This window comes from Saprolegnia diclina, assembly GCF_000281045.1.
Source record: "Saprolegnia diclina VS20 unplaced genomic scaffold supercont1.3, whole genome shotgun sequence".
Lineage (NCBI taxonomy): Eukaryota > Oomycota > Saprolegniomycetes > Saprolegniales > Saprolegniaceae > Saprolegnia > Saprolegnia diclina.
In genome coordinates, this window is record NW_008246070.1 from 1,047,274 (window position 1) to 1,066,413 (window position 19,140).

Here is a 19,140-nt window from a genome sequence, read left to right on the forward strand (position 1 = left end):
GGGACGTCCTGACCCTCCTCGTGCTGGCGGCGGAGGCGCTTGACGTACCACGCGTTCCAGTATCCGAGGCCCGCGAGTGTGAGCACGATCAACGTCGGCGATATGTAGGCCATCGCGTGGAGCGGGAGGAGGTAGATGAGCACGAGGCGCACAAGCGCCTCCAAGACGAGGCCCGCGCCCCAGACGTAGCACATGAGGTTCGTCGACGTGCGCACGGTAGCATTGGCATACATCGCATCGAGGTGCGAGGTAGCGTCGGGGCCGGCCATTTGCCGGTAGTAGCGCCAGATGAGGTTCTCCTTGCCGCAAACCACCGAGATGAGAAAGGCGACGCCAAACACAAAGGTCAAGAACGAGTCTTTGACGAGGAGGAGCTTGGCGTTGGACGTGATGGCCGCGAGCGCTGCGGAAAGCGCGATCGAGACGACAACAAGACACGAGATCGGGTCGAGCGACCGCTGTTGCACCATAACAACAACGCTGTTGACCGCCGGCGGAATCGCCGAGAGAAGCAACGCGAGCACGTCCGACGTGTACGACGACGCAATGCTGTAGATGACCACGGGCGCGGCAAAGTCGACGAGCACCATGCGCAGAATGTGCCAGCGCACGTGCGAGCGGTTCACGGCTGCGTCGGCCATCGTGTTCGAATTGGAAAATGACATAACTTTGATCCGCGGAACTTTTCCAGAGTTTTCGATTACGACCAGCACCAAGTCGTCATCGGCGCTACTATGGCCAATCACACGACACGGCGCCATGCTGATCCTCCGCATTTGGCTCCAACCTTGCCGCCGACCACAACCCACGCAAGCTTCTGGGTCGACATACCGGTACGTTACAGTCACTCCTTTGCGTTGATGGAGAGAGTGTGGGATGCAGCCCGGCCTGGGATGCAGCCATCTCGTGGAGCTTCCAGGGGACCAAGTTTTGGAACGCAGCTGTATCGTTAGACTTTTTGGGAGACGGTATTCAGCGTATGTTTGCTGCCGCCGCCTTGGCCTAGCACAACTCGGCGTATTTTGCTGACTAACTAATTTTGAGATGGACCTTCTTCTGTGGTAACAGCATCCCGCCAAAAGCCGACGATGACGAGTCATATTCGTGATAAGGATAAAGGTATTATGACTTTGCTGGAGGACAAGAGAGAGACCAAAGGACACGTCATTCCTTTCCATTATTCGATTACGAATCAACGCAAAGGAAGAACGCCAAGAACCAATGTTTGCACCACGAGATACACACCGTTTAGATGATGCCAATGCGGTTGGCGACATCGAGGGCATCGTAGTCGGCGGTGAGGCGCACGTACGCCTTCTTCTGGCCATCCGGGCTACGCAAAACGAGGATAAGCCACATGAACAATCGAAGCAGCACAGAAATATGCAGGAGACGGAGGGCCATGATGCGCCATGCATGTAGGTCGATCAACCGGCATGGCGCGGCCACAAAGGTGTCTCGCTCAGAATATCGACGCGATGGCTTTACCGGATGAGGGTGTTGATCTTCAACGCCTTGATGTCGTACATCTGCTTGACGGCGTCCTTGATCTGGCGCTTGTTGGCGAGCTTGTCGACGAGGAAGACGAGCGTGTTGTTGTCTTCGATCTTCTTCATGGCGCTCTCCGTCGTCAAGGGGGACTTGATGATGCGGTACTTGTCCATCTTGTTGCGGCGGGGGACGGCATGGCGAGCGACCTTGGGGGCACGGGCCAAAGCGAGCGTCTTGGGCTTGTAGAAGTGGGTCTTCGTGCGGATCTCGACGACCTTGCCGTGCTTGCCCTTCAACACGCGGCGAGCGGTGTTGACGGCCTTCTTGGCAGCGGTGGTCTTGGCGGCGATCTTCTTGGCAGGGGCCATCTTTGGTTCTTGTCCTTGAATGAAAAGTGATTTCACGCGCTTGGCCATCGAAAAACCATTGGTTCTCCTCGGTCCTGTCCGGATACTAGACGTCCGGATGAAATCATCTCGATATTTGTATCGACCACTCGTAGTTCGAAGTGAGGGCGGACACGAAATGCTGCGATGCCATTGGGGCCACGATCTTCGCTTCTGAACGACTAATTGCTTCGAGTGTGAGCAAGCGCGACAGCGTTGAGGCGCTAGTACCGATAGTGGCGTCGTAGCCATGTTCGTGAGGGCTTCGATGAATATACACTCCACGATGAACTAAAACACTTTTTCATTCTACTGAAAACTTATCGCAGCTCGACTTCCTCCCATCTGTGCCAAACGCCACCTCGAAATGCTCTGAGAAACCAGCAAAAGCCAGAGCGAAAGCTGTGGCCATCCGCGGAGGTCCTCACGTCGTATCAACTTTGACAAGATTGGTGTACCGACTGCGCCAAGTCCAGCAATCTGCGAGCTTTGGGAATCAATGGCAACGCAGCGCTGCCGTCGCAGATGTTGGGTCACGCCATGCGAAATGATTGCCTCTCGAGTCACGGAATCAAGGCGATGGTGAGCACGCGCTGCTGCTGCGCACCAGCACCGCCGTCCACCGCGCGCGGTGCTGCATGACGACTCGTTAAAGACATGGTCGATCTTCGCATCGCTTCGTCACGCATGACCGCTGTGTCAACAGAGACTTGCTGCACCGAGAGAACATCGAGCGTATCTTGGTTCAACTTCGATCCAACCGAAGCAAAAGATCGTCACGCGACGTCTGGCTCGTGCGGGTGGCTCGCAACGCGCTAGAGTTCGCGGGGCGACCGTCGATCCGCTTCACTTCGCTGAGTTTCGTTAATCATGAGAGCGGTGCGCAAAGGCGACGCGCGACTGTCCCAGAGGTCCACGGTGCCGACGCCATGGCCGACCACGACGACCGGCCACGCACTCCAATTGGATGCGACCACGCCGCCAGCTGGCAGGACGACTTCGACTTGCTTCATGTAACCGGTTGGTTTCCGCCCCGAGACATACAAACAAGAAGTGTACGAGTCGGCTCGCCACAGTCGGCGCCAACTTCGGCCAGGCCTCAGCCGTGGCAGAATGGTACGCCGAGCATGGCCAGTCACCGATTTGCACGCTTCCAGTGCGATCGCGGCGTGTAGATTCGTTTGACCATTGTTGCATACTTCCTATTTATAACACCACTGCATTCATGGACCTGAGTTGCCGCGAGGACCTTGTGGGCGCGGACAAGGCGTCGTCGTCCGTGCTGGTTGTGGCGGACGATGGTACGACGAGCGCCGACGAGCTCCAGTGCCTCCGCGCGCGCGAGCGCACGACCGCGCCCAGCGCCATGTACTTGCTCCTCGTGCAAGCCCAAGGCGTCGTCGAGGCGTCGCGCGACCACATCTGCTGCTGGATCGCCGAGGTATTAGTTGACTGCGACGCATGCCGCACGCACTCATATTCTGACGCCGCAGGTGGCCCTCGAGTTTCACTTTTCGCGCATCACGACCGCGGTCGCCATCAACTACCTCGACCGGTACCTCTCGCAGCACGCGTCGACGCCGCACCGGCTCCAGCTCGTGGGCCTCGTCGCGATCCTCATCGCGTCCAAATTTCATGAGAAGGACGGCATCTCGATGGACGAAGCCAAGGAGATTGCGGCCAACGTCTTTACCGTCGAAGACATTACGCGCATGGAGGCCAATATGCTGTCGGCGCTCCAGTGGAAGCTGCATGCGGTAGTGCCGGCCATGTACATCGACACGTTTCTGCAGGACCTCCAGCAAACGCGGCTGATGGCGCCGACCTGCGCTGATATGACGGCCGTCCACCACACTGCGTACATCCAGCTCGGCTTTTTGCCGTCCACTGTGGCGATCGCGATCAGCCACCTCGCGTACGACGTGCACGGGCTCTCGAAGGCGCCTTTGGATGCGTACTTGAAGCGCATGGACATGGATCCTGAGAGCAACGACGTCGCCGACTGCCAGCGCCAACTGCGCATGCTGCTTCCCGCGCACTTATGGAAAACGAAAAAGCGGGACCGGTCGCCGAGCCCGTCCGGCGTCGACGACGTCTTTCATTGCATCGAGCCCGACGACGAGGACGAAGAGTGTGTCGTACCAGAGGCAAAGCGGGCAAAGACCAGCTAGCGTTGCGTAGCCGACGACGTGCGATGTACTACCATGAACCTTAAAACCTTAACTTACTGAGACCTTGTCCAATGTGACGCCGTACAGCGCTGAGTTGCGAGACTTGTTGGTTCACACGCTGGACTGCGGGATAAACTTTAGCGTTGAGCCTCGAGCCGAAGCGCGCAAGCTCAACGACAGAGCGCAAGCTTAATGATAGAGCGCAAGCTTAACGAAAGAAGGTCTCTGGGAGAGCCGATTGGATAGAGTCGTGGCAATGGTGGCGATCTTGATGCAATCCAAATTTACGCTGAAACCTTCAACGGCATCCGGATGAATCATCCGGAAGAGCCAGGATATTCGAAACCCATATTTCGTGCAGCAAGATGAGCAGCAACATGAACGTGTCGGACGCGCTGCCCGAGCTCCTCGACGTGGTCGACGTCCGCATCCGGCCAGCCGTTGGCAGCTCGTCTCTTTCCTCGAGCGTGAGCGCAGGACCCGCGAGCGCGCTGCAGTCGGACGCAATGACCCTCGACATGAACCGCATGGCGATTGCCGTCGACCTGCAAGAATGCTGCCTGCCGCCAGGATGGCGGGCGCGCTACTCACCGCACCATCGAAAGGTCTGCTACTTCCACGAGTCGGGTATGCAGCAATGGACTCATCCCAGTGCGCCGTAAACGAATCGGCAACGCCCACCTCTTCCACAGCACGTGCTCGGATGGAAGATTCACTCGACCGCCGCCATGCGCTCTTGATCGACGACTGCGCCGTGTAGCCTCTCATGACGTGTCCAAGCCGCCCGTCTCGAGCACTCACTTCATGTATACCGTTGCGTCCAATACGAGTTTGCACTTTGAGTTTGCACTTTGACGATGCATGCCTGTCTGCCTCTTGTGAGGTCGCACAGTGACAACCCGTGACATCGCAGCTTTCGCCCTGCCCATACTAAAGCAAACTCGCAAACCAGCGGGAGAGAAGATCACAAAGCACGGGGTACCTTCATGGCCGGCGCGTCGAGTCGCAATTCTTGTCGTATCATACACTACGACCGGCCGTGCAAGTGTACTAGTTCACTACATGTACTGTTGTCGTCGCCCGAAACTTTGTGCAGCACCTGCACCTTCCTGAAGGGCACATTCGTCCAGGTCTCACGTGCACGTTGCCACACATACGTCTGCACGTACGTCGCCAATGTAGCTCGTCATTCCAGCGCAAGAGTATTCGAACGTTGACAAATGCACGGAGATACCCCACGAATCTCGATTCATTTTTCTCTAGCCCGCGGTGACGATGCTCTTAACTCGATAATCCGTATCGCAGTTTTGTAAATCGATGGTGGGAAGCGGTATCATGCCCAAGTCAATGCCCGCTAAGTGGTCTACGTCACGCCTGTGTTGATGCAACAGGCACCAAATTTCATTGCCTCGAGCAACAACTCTCTGGCCAGTGATCGTCATGATTGGCATTCCTCGTGCCAAAGAAGACTGGGCAGCCGCAATGGCGAGGCCTCGTTGACATCAGTTGCACCGCAAGGCGGACTGACTGGCTTGTGCTGCGTCGTCCTTTTGACCCTTTGTTGTGTCGTCACCCACAACCCCCTCGGTACCCGAGGTACTGTAGGGTGTCGCTTCAGGTCGCCAGCACATCAACCTCTGCATGCGAAGGATACTGTAGCAGTATGTACCTTGCACATCGAAGATACGACGGCGCACAAAAACACACGTGCCACGTGTAATATTTGTCCAACGCTCGACGACGACAGCGCCGACTGATTTCAGGCCATGTCCGTGTTGACGCCTGCAGCTCAATATTCGTCGGTTCCAGCTGGTGTGAACAGGTCGACCTTAATCACACCAATCAGCTGTGGAATTGGCCGATAGAGCGCGCCAAGTGGCTATAATAGAGTGCTTTTCTTCCAATCGTGTCACGGTTTAACCCACCGTGAGTTCTGTCTGCCCTCATTTGTTGGATTGACGGGATCTGGCCACTCTGCGACCGACGTAGCGGCCTCGTCCAGCTCTGCGCCTTCGCCACTCTCGCGCCGAATATGATTCGATCCAGCCTCGGCAGCGCTAGCGCGTCTGCAGACGGCAGCCATGCCTACCGTGCTAGCGCACTTCGAGCACTCGACAACTCGTCGTCTGACAGCAGCTCCTCGGCCAGCACGGATGGCAGCATCAACTTCCCGCCCGACGACGACGGCTCTTCCAGCAATGACTACTTTGACTACGACGTTAGCAGTCCGGACGAGACGGCGCTGTACCAAGGCGTGACCATCGGCGCCGGCTCGCTCGTGCTCGTGGTTCTGGCTGGTTGTTTCTGGTGGATCTTGCGAAGACGACGACTGCGTCGAAAAGCCTCGATGAGGGCCGCGACAACACCTTTATGAGGCTCGAATGCAACAACCACGAGTCCTTCGCTCCTTCCTGCGATGCCTCCCATGCATGGCGACATCAACCTCTCATTAGTTAGCGTAAATATCTATGTAATGAAGCTCCGAACCGCCGGGGTCTTCTGTCTTGCGTCCACATCGGTCTCGTCTATGCGCTTGGTGCAGCAGCGTTGTCAAGCCCAGTCGACGCCAAGGCACCACAGGAAGCGCGGTAGCGGAATGCATGCTATCTGGTTGACTAAAATGACCACTCCTAAGAAACTGCACGGCGTTCCAGCGCATGACGTTGTCTCACGCCTCAGGAATTTCTATCTGTGATAATGGTTTGCATCCGCTTAGCCCAACGAACATACTTGATTGCGCGAGCTTGTACAAGCCGCGCGATGCCCAGCATGAGGCCATAGCAATAGTTGGGTGTTGTGAGACATAGCCTGCTCTGGGAACGCATCCAATATTCGTTTTCAAGGGATATTGACCGCTCATGCTGGCCCTGGCGATGTCGGTCCTAAGCCGCGTGCTCTGGGTCAACTCGCCCTTCCAGCTTCTACTGGACAATGGAGCGCTCTTCATGCTCGAGGTCGTCTCGTACGCTTGCGCCATCTTCATGGTCCTCCATGCGCTTGGCTCGCCCCGACGCTCCAGGATCGTGCTCGGGACCATCTTTGTCTACCACGTCGTGCTCCTGGGCCTCGGGCGCGTCGATGCTGATGTGACCATCACGTGGTACGCGCAAGGCATGGTAGGCATCACCCTCGGCGATTCCTGCGAATGCTACCATGCGCGTCTAGATCATGCTGGGCGGAGGCCACTTGCCTCTGTACCTTGTCGTGCTCCATACGCTCTTCTACTACGTGTACGTCTTGATCGCGATATGGAAGCACGTCGCCTAAGTCTGGCAATGTAGGGCCTACATTACGACCCAGCGACTTCATCTCCAAGACTATGCGAGCGCCTGCGTCTTTGTCGTCATCGTCGTGGGCCTCAATTTTCCCCTCGAGCTCATGGGGCCAAAGTTCATCCTCTGGACCTTCCACGACACGGAGCCGACACTCAAAGAGCGCTTCCTCTCGATCCCGATCGCTATCCTGCTCGCCCACATTGCGTCCGCTCTTTCGTTCTACTCGACGCTTTGGGGCGCCATCTCGTACCGACCATCGTCATTCCTACAGCATGATGATGTGTCTGCGTCGGTAGGCTGGGGCTCAAAGGCCACTTGTACCACGACGAGCAAGCCGTGGCCGAGCACATCTACCCGATCGCGTCGATCTTGGTGTCGATTCCACTCTCGGTGTTTTACTTCGCCATGCTCTTCCACCTCGTCTGTGACCTGCTCTTGATCCAGCCGCAGGTACGTACTACAACTAGGCTTGGCCTGCTCGCTGCATCCATGATGCGTGTTGTAGATCTTGCTGCTCGCGCTCGTCGCCCTCAGCGTCGCCATCATTTGGACGTGCGACCGCCTCGGCGGTACTGCAACGCATCGTTTGTTGGGTGCAAAATGCGAGATTTTCGTAGGCGACTTGGGGCCGCCCCAGATCCCGCCGTGGGTCTATGACGGCGAGTGGACAAGCGCGTGGTACGACCACGCGCTTGTGCAGGCTGTGTTTCTCTACACGGGGATCCTCGCCCTCCTGACGCTCGTGATCAACCCGACGCGCCTCACGTCCTTGAGCTTCCACCAGCGCCTTGGCGACTGCTCGATCGACACGAATTACATGACGCTCTTGGCGACAACGCTGACGCGCGCCATGTACCTCTGCTCGAAAGCCTACGACGAAGAGTTTACGTTGTGCAACGTGCCGTCGTCGCAGGTGAGGCTGCTCCTCGCAGGACGCCTCTCATCGTCGTGTGTAGCTCCACACGTACGAGCCATGGTACGCGATCTGCGGCCGCAAGTACGAGCACAAGGCGTTCCCCAACTACCTCGTATGCATGCTTGTGGCCACCACCGCCATTGTCTTGGGCTTGCGCGCTGCATATAGCGTTCTGCGCCCGACCTATGTGCAGCGCTTCGTCGGCCCCAAGGCGTCGTAGCTTTGTGTAATAGAGAATGCGTCGACGAGCATGCTGTCAGAGAGGCGGGAGGAAGGGATCATCGAGACAGGGGTGGTTTAATTTTATCATCTAGCAGCGCCATTTACAAAGCGCGGGACGTCGTGCGCTTGACGGCGGCAATGATGTCGTGGGCGTGGGGCACAGCGATGCGCTCGAGGTTCTCGGCGTACGGCATCGGGATGTCGGCGCCCGTCACGCGCTCCATGGGCGCGTCCAAATAATCAAAGGCCTCGGTTTCCATGAGGATGCCGGCGATCTCCGCGCCAATGCCGTGCTGGCCCCAGCCTTCTTCGACCGAGACGATGCGCGACGTCTTCTTGACCGACTCGATGATCGTGTCGCGGTCAAGCGGGCGGATCGAGCGGAGGTTGATGACTTCGACATCAATGCCTTCCTTGGCCAACTCGGCGGCGGCCTCGATCGCGACGGCGACCATGCGCGAGAACGTGACGATCGTCACGTCCTTGCCGGCCTTCATGATCTTGGCCTTGCCAAACGGGATGACAAAGTCCTTGTCCTGGGCCTCCTTGCTCACAGGGAACGACACACCGTAGAGGAGTTCGTTTTCCAAGACGACGACCGGGTTCGGGTCACGGATGGCCGCCTTGAGGAGACCACGGGCATCCTCGGCATCGTACGGCACGACGACCTTGAGGCCGGGCACCGAGCCGTACCAGGCGGCAAAGCACTGCGAGTGCTGGGCGGCGACACCGGCGGCGACACCGTTCGAGCCACGGAAGACGATCGGGACGTTGATGTCACCGTTGGACATGTAGAACTGCTTGGCGGCCGAGTTGATGATCTGATCGATGGCCTGCATTGCAAAGTTGAACGTCATGAACTCGACGATGGGCTTGGTGCCATGGTACGCGGCGCCAACGCAGAGACCGGTGAAGCCCATTTCCGTGATGGGCGTGTCCCAGATGCGCTTCTCGCCGTACTTGTCGTAGAGGCCCTTGGAGACCTTGTACGCGCCGTTGTACTTGGCGACCTCTTCGCCCATGAGGAAGACGCTCTCGTCGCGGGCGAGCTCCTCGTCCATCGCCGTGTTCAAGGCGTCACGGACCGTCATGTTGTCGGAGACGGTCGCCATGAAGCGGGCGCGGACCGGGCCGGCGCGGACCGAGCGAGCAAGACGGGACAGCATCGTGATGATTGGTCGCAAGCAATTCAATGTATGATCCAGCGTCCCGAGTTGACTGCCCAAATCACCACACAAACTTTATCTTGCGAAATTTAATTCGATTTTGATGCGCGTTTTTCCGCCTTCACATAGAGCGACGTCGTCTTTTTTTACAGCCGCCGCATGATTTTTATTCCGCTTTCGATCGACGGGTTTCTACACCGGCGCCGCAAAGCAATAAATTAAGCACCGGCCAGAACGCAAATAGTGTATGGGACGCCGACAGTATTTCTTGCCGAAGGCCAATGAACCAAAATCGACGGTACCCTTCCTTGTACTCACCGTACGTCAGTGCAGCCCGGGCCTACGTCCTGTTGTCGAACAAAACGATCGTATTGTGCCTACGTTTCTGCCGTCGATTTGAATTCGAGGGATGAGACGTGGCCACTTCGAGGACGTCGGGCTGGAATGCAGATTAACACTATTTACTTGGAATGGACGCGCAATGTCTTTTTAAACGAAGTGGGACGTACATTATTTGCGTGAAAAGCCCCTTCGGGGTTTAAAAATACACTGTTTCATATTGAATTTGTATGCGAGATTGTGTATTTTATTCCACTGGATTTCTGCTGTCGGGAACCGACGTCCCCAGCTGTTTCGAGTGAAGTCATCACCGCCGAGGGGATATGACGCAAACGCCCGGCCCGACGCTCCGCGGGGCGGCGCCGGCCATGGCCGCCGATGCAGACACCGGCATGAACCTCGACCATGCCAATTTTGACGAGGCCAAGACGAAGCGCTACGTGAAGGAGGTGCCCATCGCGGTCTATGCGGCCCTGGCGGCCGAGGCGACTGCCAGTGTGCTCCTCACAGCCACGTTCAATACCTTCCACGTCGAGACGTTCTTGACCGAGTACAAGCTCGACCTCGCCTCGTACGCGTCTGGCCACGTGCTCTACGCCGTCATCAACACGCTCAACGACCTTGTTGGCGCCTACATTGTCGATGCATGGGCTGTGACAAAGGTAGACAAATCGGCTCCGGCTACGCTCGATGCTGGGCGTAGGGCCGTGCATGGCTCATGCTCTGCGGTGGGTGCGCCTGGTCGATCATGTTTCTCTTGCCGTGGTTCCCATGGCGCGCGTACCCTGCGCTACACTTTGTCGTCAGCCTCTCGTGCTACGACACACTCTACTCGTTCTGCGCGATTGCGGGCGGGTCGCTCTTGACCGAAATGCATGTATCGGACCGCCAGCGCATCCAGGTACGCACCTTCCACATGGCGTCCATGGCTTCATGGTTGCGACCGCAGATTCTTCGAGTCAAGACGATCGTCGGGATGGCGTCGGCCTTTGTCGTGATGCAACTCGGACAGTACTACTTTGCCGACAAGACGGCGTTTCGCGCCTACTGCGTGGCTCTCGCGCTCCTCGCGGCGGCTCTCTACGGCATCTTTTACAGCTTGTTGCAGACACGGTCGGCGGCGTATCTCGTCGCGCTGCCGCGTGCGTCGACACCATCATCGTTGTCGTCATCGTCATCGGCATTGAGCATCGCTTCGATCAAAGCGCTTCTTGAGGACTTCTACCATCTCCACAACTTTCGATACTGGCTCGGCATGGAAATGTGCCTGGAAACGCAGTGCAACTTCAACAAGCACTACTTGCGTATCTTCCTCGTGCACTTTGCCGCGGGTCTCTGGTCCCCGGCGACGATTGCATCGGTGATTGCCAGTCTCCCGCTCCTCAAGCAGCTCGTCAAGCTTCTTGTCTTCTCGGTCATGGACCGCATCGGCGTCTACCGGCTCTACCACGACTCGTTTGTGACCAAGCTGGTCGCCGTGGTTGGGACCCTGTACGCGGTCCACACGTTCCCGCACCCGAGCGTGGTCTTGGTCGCATTTCTTTTGCTCAACATGGTCGTGACCGAGCTCCCCACGGGCGGGTTCCCCATTGCCATGAGCAACATGCACAAGGAGCTGAGTCTCCGGCGCCAAGAGACGGGCCGCGGCGTCGTTGCGTCTTCGTCAGCTATGTTTATGGGCCTGAACGCAGTCTTTTGCAAGCCCATGGACTCGCTGCTGCCTATTCTGGCCGCGATGCAGCTCGACGCCGCAGGTTTTCAAGCCAACGAGAACTCGCCGGCCGTGTCGGTTGCCATGACGCGCCTCCTGGTGTACCCGCCGCTGATCTTGTCGCTACTGCAGCTCTGGAGCTGGCGGCGCTATACGCTGGATGCGACGCACGTCGCTTCCATCGAGCAAGCGCTGTGCACGCCAAGCAGCAGCCCCCAGAACATCAAGCACGTGGTCTAACCCACGAGCCCAGTTTTGTGTTAGAGTTAAACGGCAAGTTGAACAACGTCGGCGAAGAATGTTCCTGCGCGTCGTGCCACGCAGTAGCCACGTACTGTACATTTCGTGCATCCCAGTCGAGCGAGACGGTACATACGTATGAGTAGTACCATGAGCTGCCACCGTGCGTCTTTGCTCATCTAAATACGACAATGTATTCCACTCGCAGGACGCACTGAGCTTGTCGGCGAGCTGGACCACAAGGACCGTGGATTTGGTTTGTGCCCCGGGGTCTCGCAAAAGAAAAGGCTGTTCTCTTCGAACTTCGCAGTGGAAAAGAGGCGGCGCTGGAACGCGCGTCGACAGTTCCCTCTGCCGCACTTTCTACGAACTTCGGTTTCGCGCGTCGTTGATTGGTGCCGAGCCGACTGCGCAGCGCACGCCATCGACTCGGCACATCGAATTCGATCGAATTCTGCGCCGAAGGTCGAATGCTGCAGCATGTGCCGGTCTTCCTCCAGAAGACGTACGACATGATCCAGAACTGCCCCGAGTTCATTGCGACGTGGTCGACGTCCGGCGAGACCTTCATCATCAAGCGCATCAACGAGTTCGCGGCCGAGATCCTCCCGCGCTACTTTAAGCACAACAACTTTTCGAGCTTTGCGCGCCAGCTCAACTTCTATGGCTTCCACAAGGTCAAGAAAGAGGACATCCTTCTCCGGACGCGCACGCCCAACGCGCCGGACGCCGCGCTCGAAGCCCAGGGCTGGTGGGAGTTCTCGCACCCGCTCTTTGTTCGCGACGAACCCGAGAAGATGGCCAGCATCCGCCGCAAGACGTACGCGGACTCGGCGCACGTGCATCATAACAATGCCTCGTCGTCCGCGTCCGACAACAAGTCGGAGCTTGAGGAGCTCAAGGGCTTTGTGAGCGAACTCGTCGACGACATGAAGGGCGAGCTCGCGTCGCTGAAGAGCCAAGTGAGCATGCTTGCGCATCACATGTCCTCGATCGGCTCGCTCATGCAGATGATCGTGCAGCAGCACCAACAGCAGTCGTCGATGACAATGCCGCACCATTTGCCCGCGCCCATGCACATGCCGACGAACGACGACTATGGCCACCAGCCGCTCAAGCGCCGCAAGATGGAGCACGCGACCTCTACGTCGTCGTCGTCACCACCGACTGCGTCGCCGGCCATCCTGCTGCCACCGCTCAACTCGATCCGGCACCACATCAAGGCGGACGAGCCGCCCACGCAGAACCATCACTTGGACGAATCCGAGGCGACGGCGGCCTATTTGCTGTATCACGCGCGCCGGAACGACCCGCCACCGATGCAGTGAGGCGGCCCTTAATTTTAACCAACTTTTGTACACTGCTGCGGGCACGACGAGCGCCCGAGCAATCGTCCAGTGCCCTGGATTGCTCGAAAACGGCAAAGTCGCTGGGAAAGGTCGCAGTATAAGATCGCGTTTCGATGAGCTCCAACACGCCGAGCGAAGAGCTCCGCGACGCCATTTGCGATACGCGCGGCGGCGACCTGGACGCGCTGCTTGCGCAAGGCGCCGACGCCAACTACGTGGACGAGGAAAGCGGGTGGGCGCTTTTGTTGTGGGCCGTCAAGACCAATCAGCCAGCGGCCGTGGCCACCTTGTTGGCCCACGGCGCTAACGTCAACGCCGCTGGTGCGTACACTTTGAGCCAACACGCTGCATGTAGAAGCCTATGCTTGCTACTAGATCCGAGTGGCAATACGGCACTGCATAAAGCAGCGTATTTGGGCCACGCCGAGTGCGCGACGCTGCTCTTGGCGCGCGGCGCCAACGCTGATCTCCACAACAAGATGCAGCAGACCGCGCGGGACCTCGCGCTTCTCTTTGAGAAGCCTGAAATGGCCGTCCTCATGACGCAATGACGATGCCAAACGCGTCTTTTATTCGTGTATGGGGATCTTAAACTTGGTCTTGAGTATGTGCAGCGCGTAGATAGCCTTGCCGTGGGACGGCGCCAGCGTCAGAACCTTTATAAACTACAATGTCATTAAACCTCAAAGGCGCCTGTCGGTGGCATGGGCTACCTTGGTCACTGCCGCGCGCAGCTCGCCCATGTGCCAGTCGGCGAGCCCATGGTTGTACAAGGCCGGTACGCATGTCGGTGCGATCGCGATGGCCGACGAGAGGATGTGCTGGGCGTCGGCAAACTTGCCTTGACTCAAGCACGCGCTCGCGAGGTTGACGCGAATGGTCACAAACGCGACACCTATCGAGCGCAAAATGACGCCTACAGATATGTCGATGACAGTGTACTCGTCGGTACGTCGAGGGCAAGTGCATAGCTCTCTTCCGCAAGCTCCCACTCGCCCGCTTCTTGGTGAGCGAGGCCCTTGCAGTAGTGGACTTGGATCGTGCGAAGGCGCGCAGTTTCTGACTCGCGCGCTTCGTACGCAGCGCTCAGCGCGGCGCTGTTTTCGACTTCGCGGGGCTGGGTGTGCGTCGCCGTCTGCACCTGAGCGGGTGTGAGTACGTTGCGCCGAAAGTACCGCTGCAGCGTCATGGCAGCGTGGTGCTCCTGCAATGACGTGGGGTTGTGCTTGGGCGGCGAGACCGCATCCTTTCGAACGTCGCTGGGTGGTGCGACCACGGACGACGGTGGCGACAATACGAACTCTGTGGGGTTTCGCAGAGACCGAGGCCGCTTGGCCTTGGCGTCCGGCGGCACGTGCATGCGCGCGGCGAGTGCAATCGGCTCGACAAAGAGCGGCAGCGCTTTGTACGCCCCGAGTGTCGGCGTCGACTTTGTATGCGGCTCTGCAAACTGCCGCTTGTACCCGACGGCCGTGCGTGGGTGGCACTCGTCGGGTGCCCACTGGCGCACGGCGACGAGCGGCACGGTGGTGGCCCGCGGCACGTCGACCACCGGTGTCTCTGGTCGGTCGCTCAGCGCGCAGTCAGAGCTCAAGTGCGGCATTTTGGGCGTTGAGAGCACGCGTCGCAGCGGTGAGTTGGACGTCGTTGGCGTTCGGCTTTGCTCGGCGAGGCGGATGGACTTGTTGCTTAGCGCCGGTGCGTACAAGGGAGGCGGCTCGTCAAGGTCGAACGCTTCATGGTGGTGTTTGCTGCACGTTGTCTCGGACGGTAGCCACAGTGGTGGGCGATAAGTGGTGCTAATCGTCGGCGGTGGATTTCGAGGCAGTGTCGTTGGAATGACGTCGGCCGCGACCGGTCGGTGGTCGTTGAAGTAGACAATCTGGTGGTTCTGCTCCGTATTGTGGTGTCTACATATACATCCGTGACTTCGATTCGGCAGCAGCTTCATGCGTACTTCAAGCTCGCTTGCACGACCGACATGTGCAGCAGAAAGTGCTCCTCCTTTGGGTGCAGCGCCATCGTCTTGGCAATCAGCGCCATTGGACACTCCTACATTGGAACTGACGACATGTATGTAGTGTTGTCGTTGTACCTTGAGGAGCAGCTCGACGTAGTCGTCCGAGAATTTGCAAAAGAGACTCAGCGCTTGGGCGATTTCCGTCTAAAGCTCAACTCGAATGCCCATGACGGTGTGCCACGACGTACTTGAAGCGGTGCGTTGAAGCGAAACTCTCGCATCGCAAGCAGCAGGAGCGCAAGGCCACCCAGAGACGCGAACGCTTGGTACGTTGCTGCATCGTCGTGCCTGAGACGCCGAAGGAGCTGGGCAATGCCCTTCATCTGCGCATCAAGGCAATAGCGCTGCTTGGTGAGCAGCTCGACAATCGCTGTGCACACGACGTGATGATTTCCAAAGTGCAATGTGGAGTAGTACCTGGCACGTCGGCGCCCATGTCACCTTCGGGGTCGGTCATGGGCATGGCCAAATAGGCTGGCGACGCTGTCCGCGAGAGACCTCGCGTGAGCTTCACGGGCGAGTTGCGTCGGAGGAGTGCGTTCGGGACCTTGGCAGGCGTCGTGTCCTTGGTTTTGGCGGCGGACTCGAGGATGCCGAGGAGAAACCCCGTGACTGTCGACGCCTCGCGCGTCACGAGGTCGCCGCTGGCACTCGAGAGATCCGATTTTTTGGGGCTGCGCTTGGAACTGAGGCCCAAGAGCCCGCGCGACGACATCGAGTGCGTCAGCGGCATCGCGCCGGCACGAGACGGCGTCTTAAAATAGGCCGTCGACAGACAGTTTGTGCACACACATTGCACAGCTTATGCTATCGATCATACTGCTCTGTATCAGCTTCCAAAGCCCCCGACCTCGCCCCGCACTGTCCATCGTCTGTGGGGTACCCTCTTTGCTGTCCAAGAGCGCAACCAAAGACGGCACCTCGTATGCGACCACATATACGAAGAAGACGCTATTAACATAGAGAGGAACCATCACCGGCGTGCTATCTTCCCTCCGCTCGCGGCTCGTTGTCATGCGCGCAAACGTGGCGCGGCTTGGTGCTCATGGTGCACGATGGCGATTTTGTATTTTCCGGATTGATCCGGATACCGGTACATATATGGGAGGACCCGGGAGGGGGCCTTTGTATTTGTGCTGGAGGGGGTCGAAATTCGAACGCGGGGCGATGCTGAATCGCCGCCAGAGCCTGCGCCCGCGGGCGCTGGACATCCACTCGCGGATTCGGATCATCCGGTCGGATGAAGACATCGTCATGGAGGAAGACGATGGCGCTGCGGGGCCGCAGATCACGTCCTTCCAGGAGCTCGCCGAGGTACGAGCTACGATGAGGACGATGGAGGTCCGACCATAGGTAGATGATTGACGACCAGCCGGCCAAGCCGAAGCGCAAGAAGCACATTCCGATCCCGATGAACGCGACGGTCCCCAACTACGAGAAGGAGGTGGCCCCGGACTTTGTGCTTCCGACGAGCTACATCAAGATGAGCCTCAACTTCCAGACGCCGGGCGAGACGTCGTCGTCGTCGTCGACCTCGACGAACGCGGCCACGACCAAGACCGAGGTCGACTTGGAGGTCGAGGACATGGAGTGGCTCAAGACACACCCGCGCTATGGTGAGCTCGGCGACCCGCGCTACCAGCTCTCGTACGAGCAGTTTGCCAAGATGCTTGACGTGCTCGAGAAGGCGACCGCGCTCATCAACCCTGGTGTCGTTACGCTGGCTGAAGCCGACGAAGTTTTCTTCAAGCAGCTGCAGATCAAGACGACGCCGCTCAACCGCGTCGCCACTGACGTATACAACTACTGGGTGAGCAAGCGCTCGGCGCTCAAGCGGCCGCTCTTGCGCAAGTACTGGCCGCAAACGCCGCTCAACGACACCAACCCGCACCTCGTGTTTCGACCGCGCGAGAAGGAGCGCTACAAGCTGCGGAAGCACCGGAAGAACGACATGGAGGGGCTCCGGAAGCTCCAGCAGCTGCGCCATGATTTTGACCGGACCCGCCACCTCTTTGAGATGGTCAAGCGCCGAGAGAAGCTCAAGCGCATGCTGATCGACTTTCTCGACGAGACGCGCCGGCAGTCGATCCACGACATGATTGCCGCGGTCGTTCCGAGCATGGGGCCGCGCCACCCTAAGGTGTGTTTGGATCTCATCTTGGCGCTCTCTCATGCTCGCGCTGTAGATTCCAACCGAAGAAGACCGCGAAAACAAGCACAAGAAGAAGAAAAAGAAGAAGGACAAAAAGCACCGACGCGACTCGATCGATGGCGAGAGCACAAGTCTGCACGGGAGTCCCGGGTCGCACGTCCTCAAGTCGGCGACGGCCTTGGAGGTCCAGCGCCTGCCCGTCCCTACATTTATGGACCCACGCCCGATGGACATGGTGGCCGAGGCGCCGCAAGAAACGGACGTCGCCACCGTCATCTCGTTCCCGTCGTACCCACCGTCGACCGCGCAGTTGTACGCGACGATGTTTCAGGATCCGCCCCAGTACCGAAGGTACGATCCATATTTGACCAAATTCGACTCACCTCTATGTGTGTAGCCGGTCGCGCTATGGCCGTGGCGGGCGACTCATTATGGACCGCGTGCCGATCTACAAGTCGTACGTCGAATTCGAAGCGCCGCCGCTCGTATCCGCTCCGCCCGCACCAAGTGGCCTGGCCGTGGCCGGTGTGCCAACGCCGACTGCGTCGATACTGGCGACCCTCGGTGCCTCTCGCCAGCAGCGCATGGAAGCGATCTACAGCATGAGCGACTCGGAGGACGAGCTCGTGACGATGGACACGGTCGAAGAAGACAAGGTCCGCACGCTCAAGTACACGCTGGCCATGTAACCTGCACACAGTGTCTTCAAAATGGCGAGTCTTTATTCTATTTCGAGCGCAAAGGCCCATTTAGCAAGGCGACAATGGCGCTGTACCGCAGCTTGGAGACGGACGTCACAGCCTTCTTCATTGCGCAGGGCACGCTCTTTGAGACCGTTGTCAACAGCCTCGGGGCGCGCGTCCACACCGTGGAGCAGCGCGAGAGCCCTTTGCCTCTCGTTGGCGATGCAAGCGTGGAAGCACGCCTCGCGCGTCTCGAAGATCTGTGGAGCGCACTGGTACGCTCACTGCTGCTGCGTTTTTGCAGCATTTAGAGCAAGCGTGCTAGACACAAGAGGTGCATGGACTGCGTACCCAATGCCAAGCCGCCACCGTACGCCTTCTTGCATACATCAGCGTGTATATACAAGTCAACTCGATAGGGAGCGATGACCGCGCTCGTACTTGGTTGCATTCTACGTCTTCACTGAGAAAATGTGGTAGAACCACCAAGTCGACGCCCAGACTGCGAATCTGGCCGCCCATGCTACCCGGCTTGATGCACAAAGCGTGGCGCTTGAGACGCAAGAAGCAGCGCTTGTGGCCCAGGCTGCCGCACAAGCCGCCTTTCACGACCGTTGCCCGCAGCAGATTCTCGCCAGCGCGGTGCAAAAGGTCACGCTCGGCTTGTCGACAGAGGAGTTCACTGCGCTGTCGCAAGAGCTCCGTCGACTGGAAGACGCTTTGGAGCACGCGACAGAACCCACGGACGAGATTCGCGCGTCGCTGAGTCAAGTGCACGCGGACCTCGCCAGCGTCGCACCCGACCCGACAGCAACGTACGACGGATTGGCGCACGGCCCGATGGTCGAGCGGCTGCGCACGAGCCTCGCGAATCTGGGCGCCAACTTGGACACACTCGCAGCGGTCTCGGAACACAATGCGTGGACGCAAGGAATGACATTTGAGGTGGTGTAGAATAAAGCAATGGCCTTGGACGATGACGACGACGGGGATACGTGGCAGTCGGTACTGTCGCGGTC

At 58.5% G+C, this 19,140-nt stretch overlaps 13 protein-coding genes across 14 annotated transcripts in view; 9 read left to right on the forward strand and 4 right to left on the reverse strand.

The window, feature by feature from the left end:
• The window catches only part of SDRG_01512 (hypothetical protein), a gene marked incomplete at its 3' end in the record, with an annotated part of 1,555 nt that extends 1,512 nt beyond the window's left edge, over window positions 1-43 (forward strand). The window contains exon 2 of the mRNA XM_008607042.1: window positions 36-43. Coding sequence (XP_008605264.1) covers window positions 36-43 — 8 coding nt within the window. The remainder of the gene's footprint in view (window positions 1-35) is intronic.
• Window positions 44-88: 45 nt separating this feature from the next.
• On the reverse strand, window positions 89-641 carry SDRG_01513 (hypothetical protein; the record flags this gene model as incomplete). Its single annotated transcript, XM_008607043.1, has 2 exons — window positions 89-158; window positions 208-641. 2 exons carry the CDS (start codon window positions 639-641, stop codon window positions 89-91), a joined length of 504 nt encoding a protein of 167 aa, XP_008605265.1.
• Window positions 642-1,157: 516 nt separating this feature from the next.
• On the reverse strand, window positions 1,158-1,897 carry SDRG_01514 (50S ribosomal protein L23Ae). Its single transcript, XM_008607044.1, has 2 exons — window positions 1,489-1,897; window positions 1,158-1,333 (listed from the first exon to the last, which is right to left on the reverse strand). The coding sequence occupies exons 1-2, from the start codon at window positions 1,857-1,859 to the stop codon at window positions 1,249-1,251; spliced, it is 456 nt and encodes a 151-aa protein (XP_008605266.1). The 5' UTR covers window positions 1,860-1,897; the 3' UTR covers window positions 1,158-1,248.
• Window positions 1,898-2,924: 1,027 nt separating this feature from the next.
• On the forward strand, window positions 2,925-4,149 carry SDRG_01515 (hypothetical protein). The gene is made up of 2 exons (XM_008607045.1): window positions 2,925-3,318; window positions 3,371-4,149. Exons 1-2 carry the CDS (start codon window positions 3,103-3,105, stop codon window positions 4,046-4,048), a joined length of 894 nt encoding a protein of 297 aa, XP_008605267.1. The 5' UTR covers window positions 2,925-3,102; the 3' UTR covers window positions 4,049-4,149.
• Window positions 4,150-4,403: 254 nt separating this feature from the next.
• SDRG_01516 (hypothetical protein) lies at window positions 4,404-4,906 on the forward strand. Its single transcript, XM_008607046.1, has one exon. The coding sequence runs from the start codon at window positions 4,414-4,416 to the stop codon at window positions 4,708-4,710; it is 297 nt and encodes a 98-aa protein (XP_008605268.1). The 5' UTR covers window positions 4,404-4,413; the 3' UTR covers window positions 4,711-4,906.
• A 1,922-nt stretch (window positions 4,907-6,828) lies between these two features.
• Window positions 6,829-8,502, forward strand: SDRG_01517 (hypothetical protein). Its single transcript, XM_008607047.1, has 7 exons — window positions 6,829-7,164; window positions 7,214-7,278; window positions 7,330-7,569; window positions 7,620-7,773; window positions 7,829-7,892; window positions 7,941-8,236; window positions 8,280-8,502. Exons 1-7 carry the CDS (start codon window positions 6,907-6,909, stop codon window positions 8,457-8,459), a joined length of 1,257 nt encoding a protein of 418 aa, XP_008605269.1. The 5' UTR covers window positions 6,829-6,906; the 3' UTR covers window positions 8,460-8,502.
• A 7-nt stretch (window positions 8,503-8,509) lies between these two features.
• Window positions 8,510-9,713, reverse strand: SDRG_01518 (pyruvate dehydrogenase E1 component subunit beta, mitochondrial). The gene has a single exon (XM_008607048.1). The coding sequence runs from the start codon at window positions 9,625-9,627 to the stop codon at window positions 8,563-8,565; it is 1,065 nt and encodes a 354-aa protein (XP_008605270.1). The 5' UTR covers window positions 9,628-9,713; the 3' UTR covers window positions 8,510-8,562.
• A 498-nt stretch (window positions 9,714-10,211) lies between these two features.
• SDRG_01519 lies at window positions 10,212-12,159 on the forward strand. 2 transcript variants are annotated; one of them, XM_008607049.1, is made up of 3 exons: window positions 10,246-10,628; window positions 10,670-10,867; window positions 10,916-12,159. In XM_008607049.1, exons 1-3 carry the CDS (start codon window positions 10,290-10,292, stop codon window positions 11,915-11,917), a joined length of 1,539 nt encoding a protein of 512 aa, XP_008605271.1. In that variant the 5' UTR covers window positions 10,246-10,289; the 3' UTR covers window positions 11,918-12,159. The 2 variants fall into 2 exon arrangements, with proteins under 2 accessions (XP_008605272.1, XP_008605271.1); XM_008607050.1 differs by having other exon boundaries at window positions 10,212-10,867.
• A 228-nt stretch (window positions 12,160-12,387) lies between these two features.
• Window positions 12,388-13,245, forward strand: SDRG_01520 (hypothetical protein; the record flags this gene model as incomplete). Its single annotated transcript, XM_008607051.1, has 1 exon — window positions 12,388-13,245. One exon carries the CDS (start codon window positions 12,388-12,390, stop codon window positions 13,243-13,245), a length of 858 nt encoding a protein of 285 aa, XP_008605273.1.
• A 134-nt stretch (window positions 13,246-13,379) lies between these two features.
• SDRG_01521 (hypothetical protein) lies at window positions 13,380-13,817 on the forward strand (the record flags this gene model as incomplete). The annotated part of the gene is made up of 2 exons (XM_008607052.1): window positions 13,380-13,587; window positions 13,642-13,817. The coding sequence occupies 2 exons, from the start codon at window positions 13,380-13,382 to the stop codon at window positions 13,815-13,817; spliced, it is 384 nt and encodes a 127-aa protein (XP_008605274.1).
• Window positions 13,818-13,835: 18 nt separating this feature from the next.
• SDRG_01522 (hypothetical protein) lies at window positions 13,836-16,019 on the reverse strand (the record flags this gene model as incomplete). The annotated part of the gene is made up of 7 exons (XM_008607053.1): window positions 13,836-13,931; window positions 13,980-14,161; window positions 14,209-15,176; window positions 15,224-15,318; window positions 15,362-15,430; window positions 15,475-15,656; window positions 15,704-16,019. The coding sequence occupies 7 exons, from the start codon at window positions 16,017-16,019 to the stop codon at window positions 13,836-13,838; spliced, it is 1,908 nt and encodes a 635-aa protein (XP_008605275.1).
• Window positions 16,020-16,453: 434 nt separating this feature from the next.
• SDRG_01523 (hypothetical protein) lies at window positions 16,454-18,127 on the forward strand (the record flags this gene model as incomplete). The annotated part of the gene is made up of 4 exons (XM_008607054.1): window positions 16,454-16,600; window positions 16,644-17,426; window positions 17,473-17,789; window positions 17,836-18,127. 4 exons carry the CDS (start codon window positions 16,454-16,456, stop codon window positions 18,125-18,127), a joined length of 1,539 nt encoding a protein of 512 aa, XP_008605276.1.
• A 74-nt stretch (window positions 18,128-18,201) lies between these two features.
• On the forward strand, window positions 18,202-19,075 carry SDRG_01524 (hypothetical protein; the record flags this gene model as incomplete). Its single annotated transcript, XM_008607055.1, has 4 exons — window positions 18,202-18,396; window positions 18,447-18,491; window positions 18,541-18,558; window positions 18,602-19,075. 4 exons carry the CDS (start codon window positions 18,202-18,204, stop codon window positions 19,073-19,075), a joined length of 732 nt encoding a protein of 243 aa, XP_008605277.1.
• Between the last annotated feature and the right edge of the window lie 65 nt (window positions 19,076-19,140).

Bases quoted from the DNA above. Each gene is read 5' to 3' on its own strand.
- SDRG_01515 (XM_008607045.1), top strand. From the start codon at position 3,103: ATGGACCTGAGTTGCCGCGAGGACCTTGTGGGCGCGGACAAGGCGTCG. The intron at 3,319-3,370 runs GTATTAGTTGAC...CTGACGCCGCAG, and splicing joins TCTGCTGCTGGATCGCCGAG to GTGGCCCTCGAGTTTCACTT.
- SDRG_01519 (XM_008607049.1), top strand. From the start codon at position 10,290: ATGACGCAAACGCCCGGCCCGACGCTCCGCGGGGCGGCGCCGGCCATG. The intron at 10,629-10,669 runs GTAGACAAATCG...TGCTGGGCGTAG, and splicing joins ATGCATGGGCTGTGACAAAG to GGCCGTGCATGGCTCATGCT. The intron at 10,868-10,915 runs GTACGCACCTTC...TTGCGACCGCAG, and splicing joins CGGACCGCCAGCGCATCCAG to ATTCTTCGAGTCAAGACGAT.
- SDRG_01516 (XM_008607046.1), top strand. From the start codon at position 4,414: ATGAGCAGCAACATGAACGTGTCGGACGCGCTGCCCGAGCTCCTCGAC.
- SDRG_01517 (XM_008607047.1), top strand. From the start codon at position 6,907: ATGCTGGCCCTGGCGATGTCGGTCCTAAGCCGCGTGCTCTGGGTCAAC. The intron at 7,570-7,619 runs GTACCGACCATC...CTGCGTCGGTAG, and splicing joins ACGCTTTGGGGCGCCATCTC to GCTGGGGCTCAAAGGCCACT. The intron at 8,237-8,279 runs GTGAGGCTGCTC...CGTCGTGTGTAG, and splicing joins GCAACGTGCCGTCGTCGCAG to CTCCACACGTACGAGCCATG.
- SDRG_01514 (XM_008607044.1), bottom strand. From the start codon at position 1,859: ATGGCCCCTGCCAAGAAGATCGCCGCCAAGACCACCGCTGCCAAGAAG. The intron at 1,334-1,488 runs GTAAAGCCATCG...CGTTTTGCGTAG, and splicing joins AAGATCAACACCCTCATCCG to CCCGGATGGCCAGAAGAAGG.
- SDRG_01518 (XM_008607048.1), bottom strand. From the start codon at position 9,627: ATGCTGTCCCGTCTTGCTCGCTCGGTCCGCGCCGGCCCGGTCCGCGCC.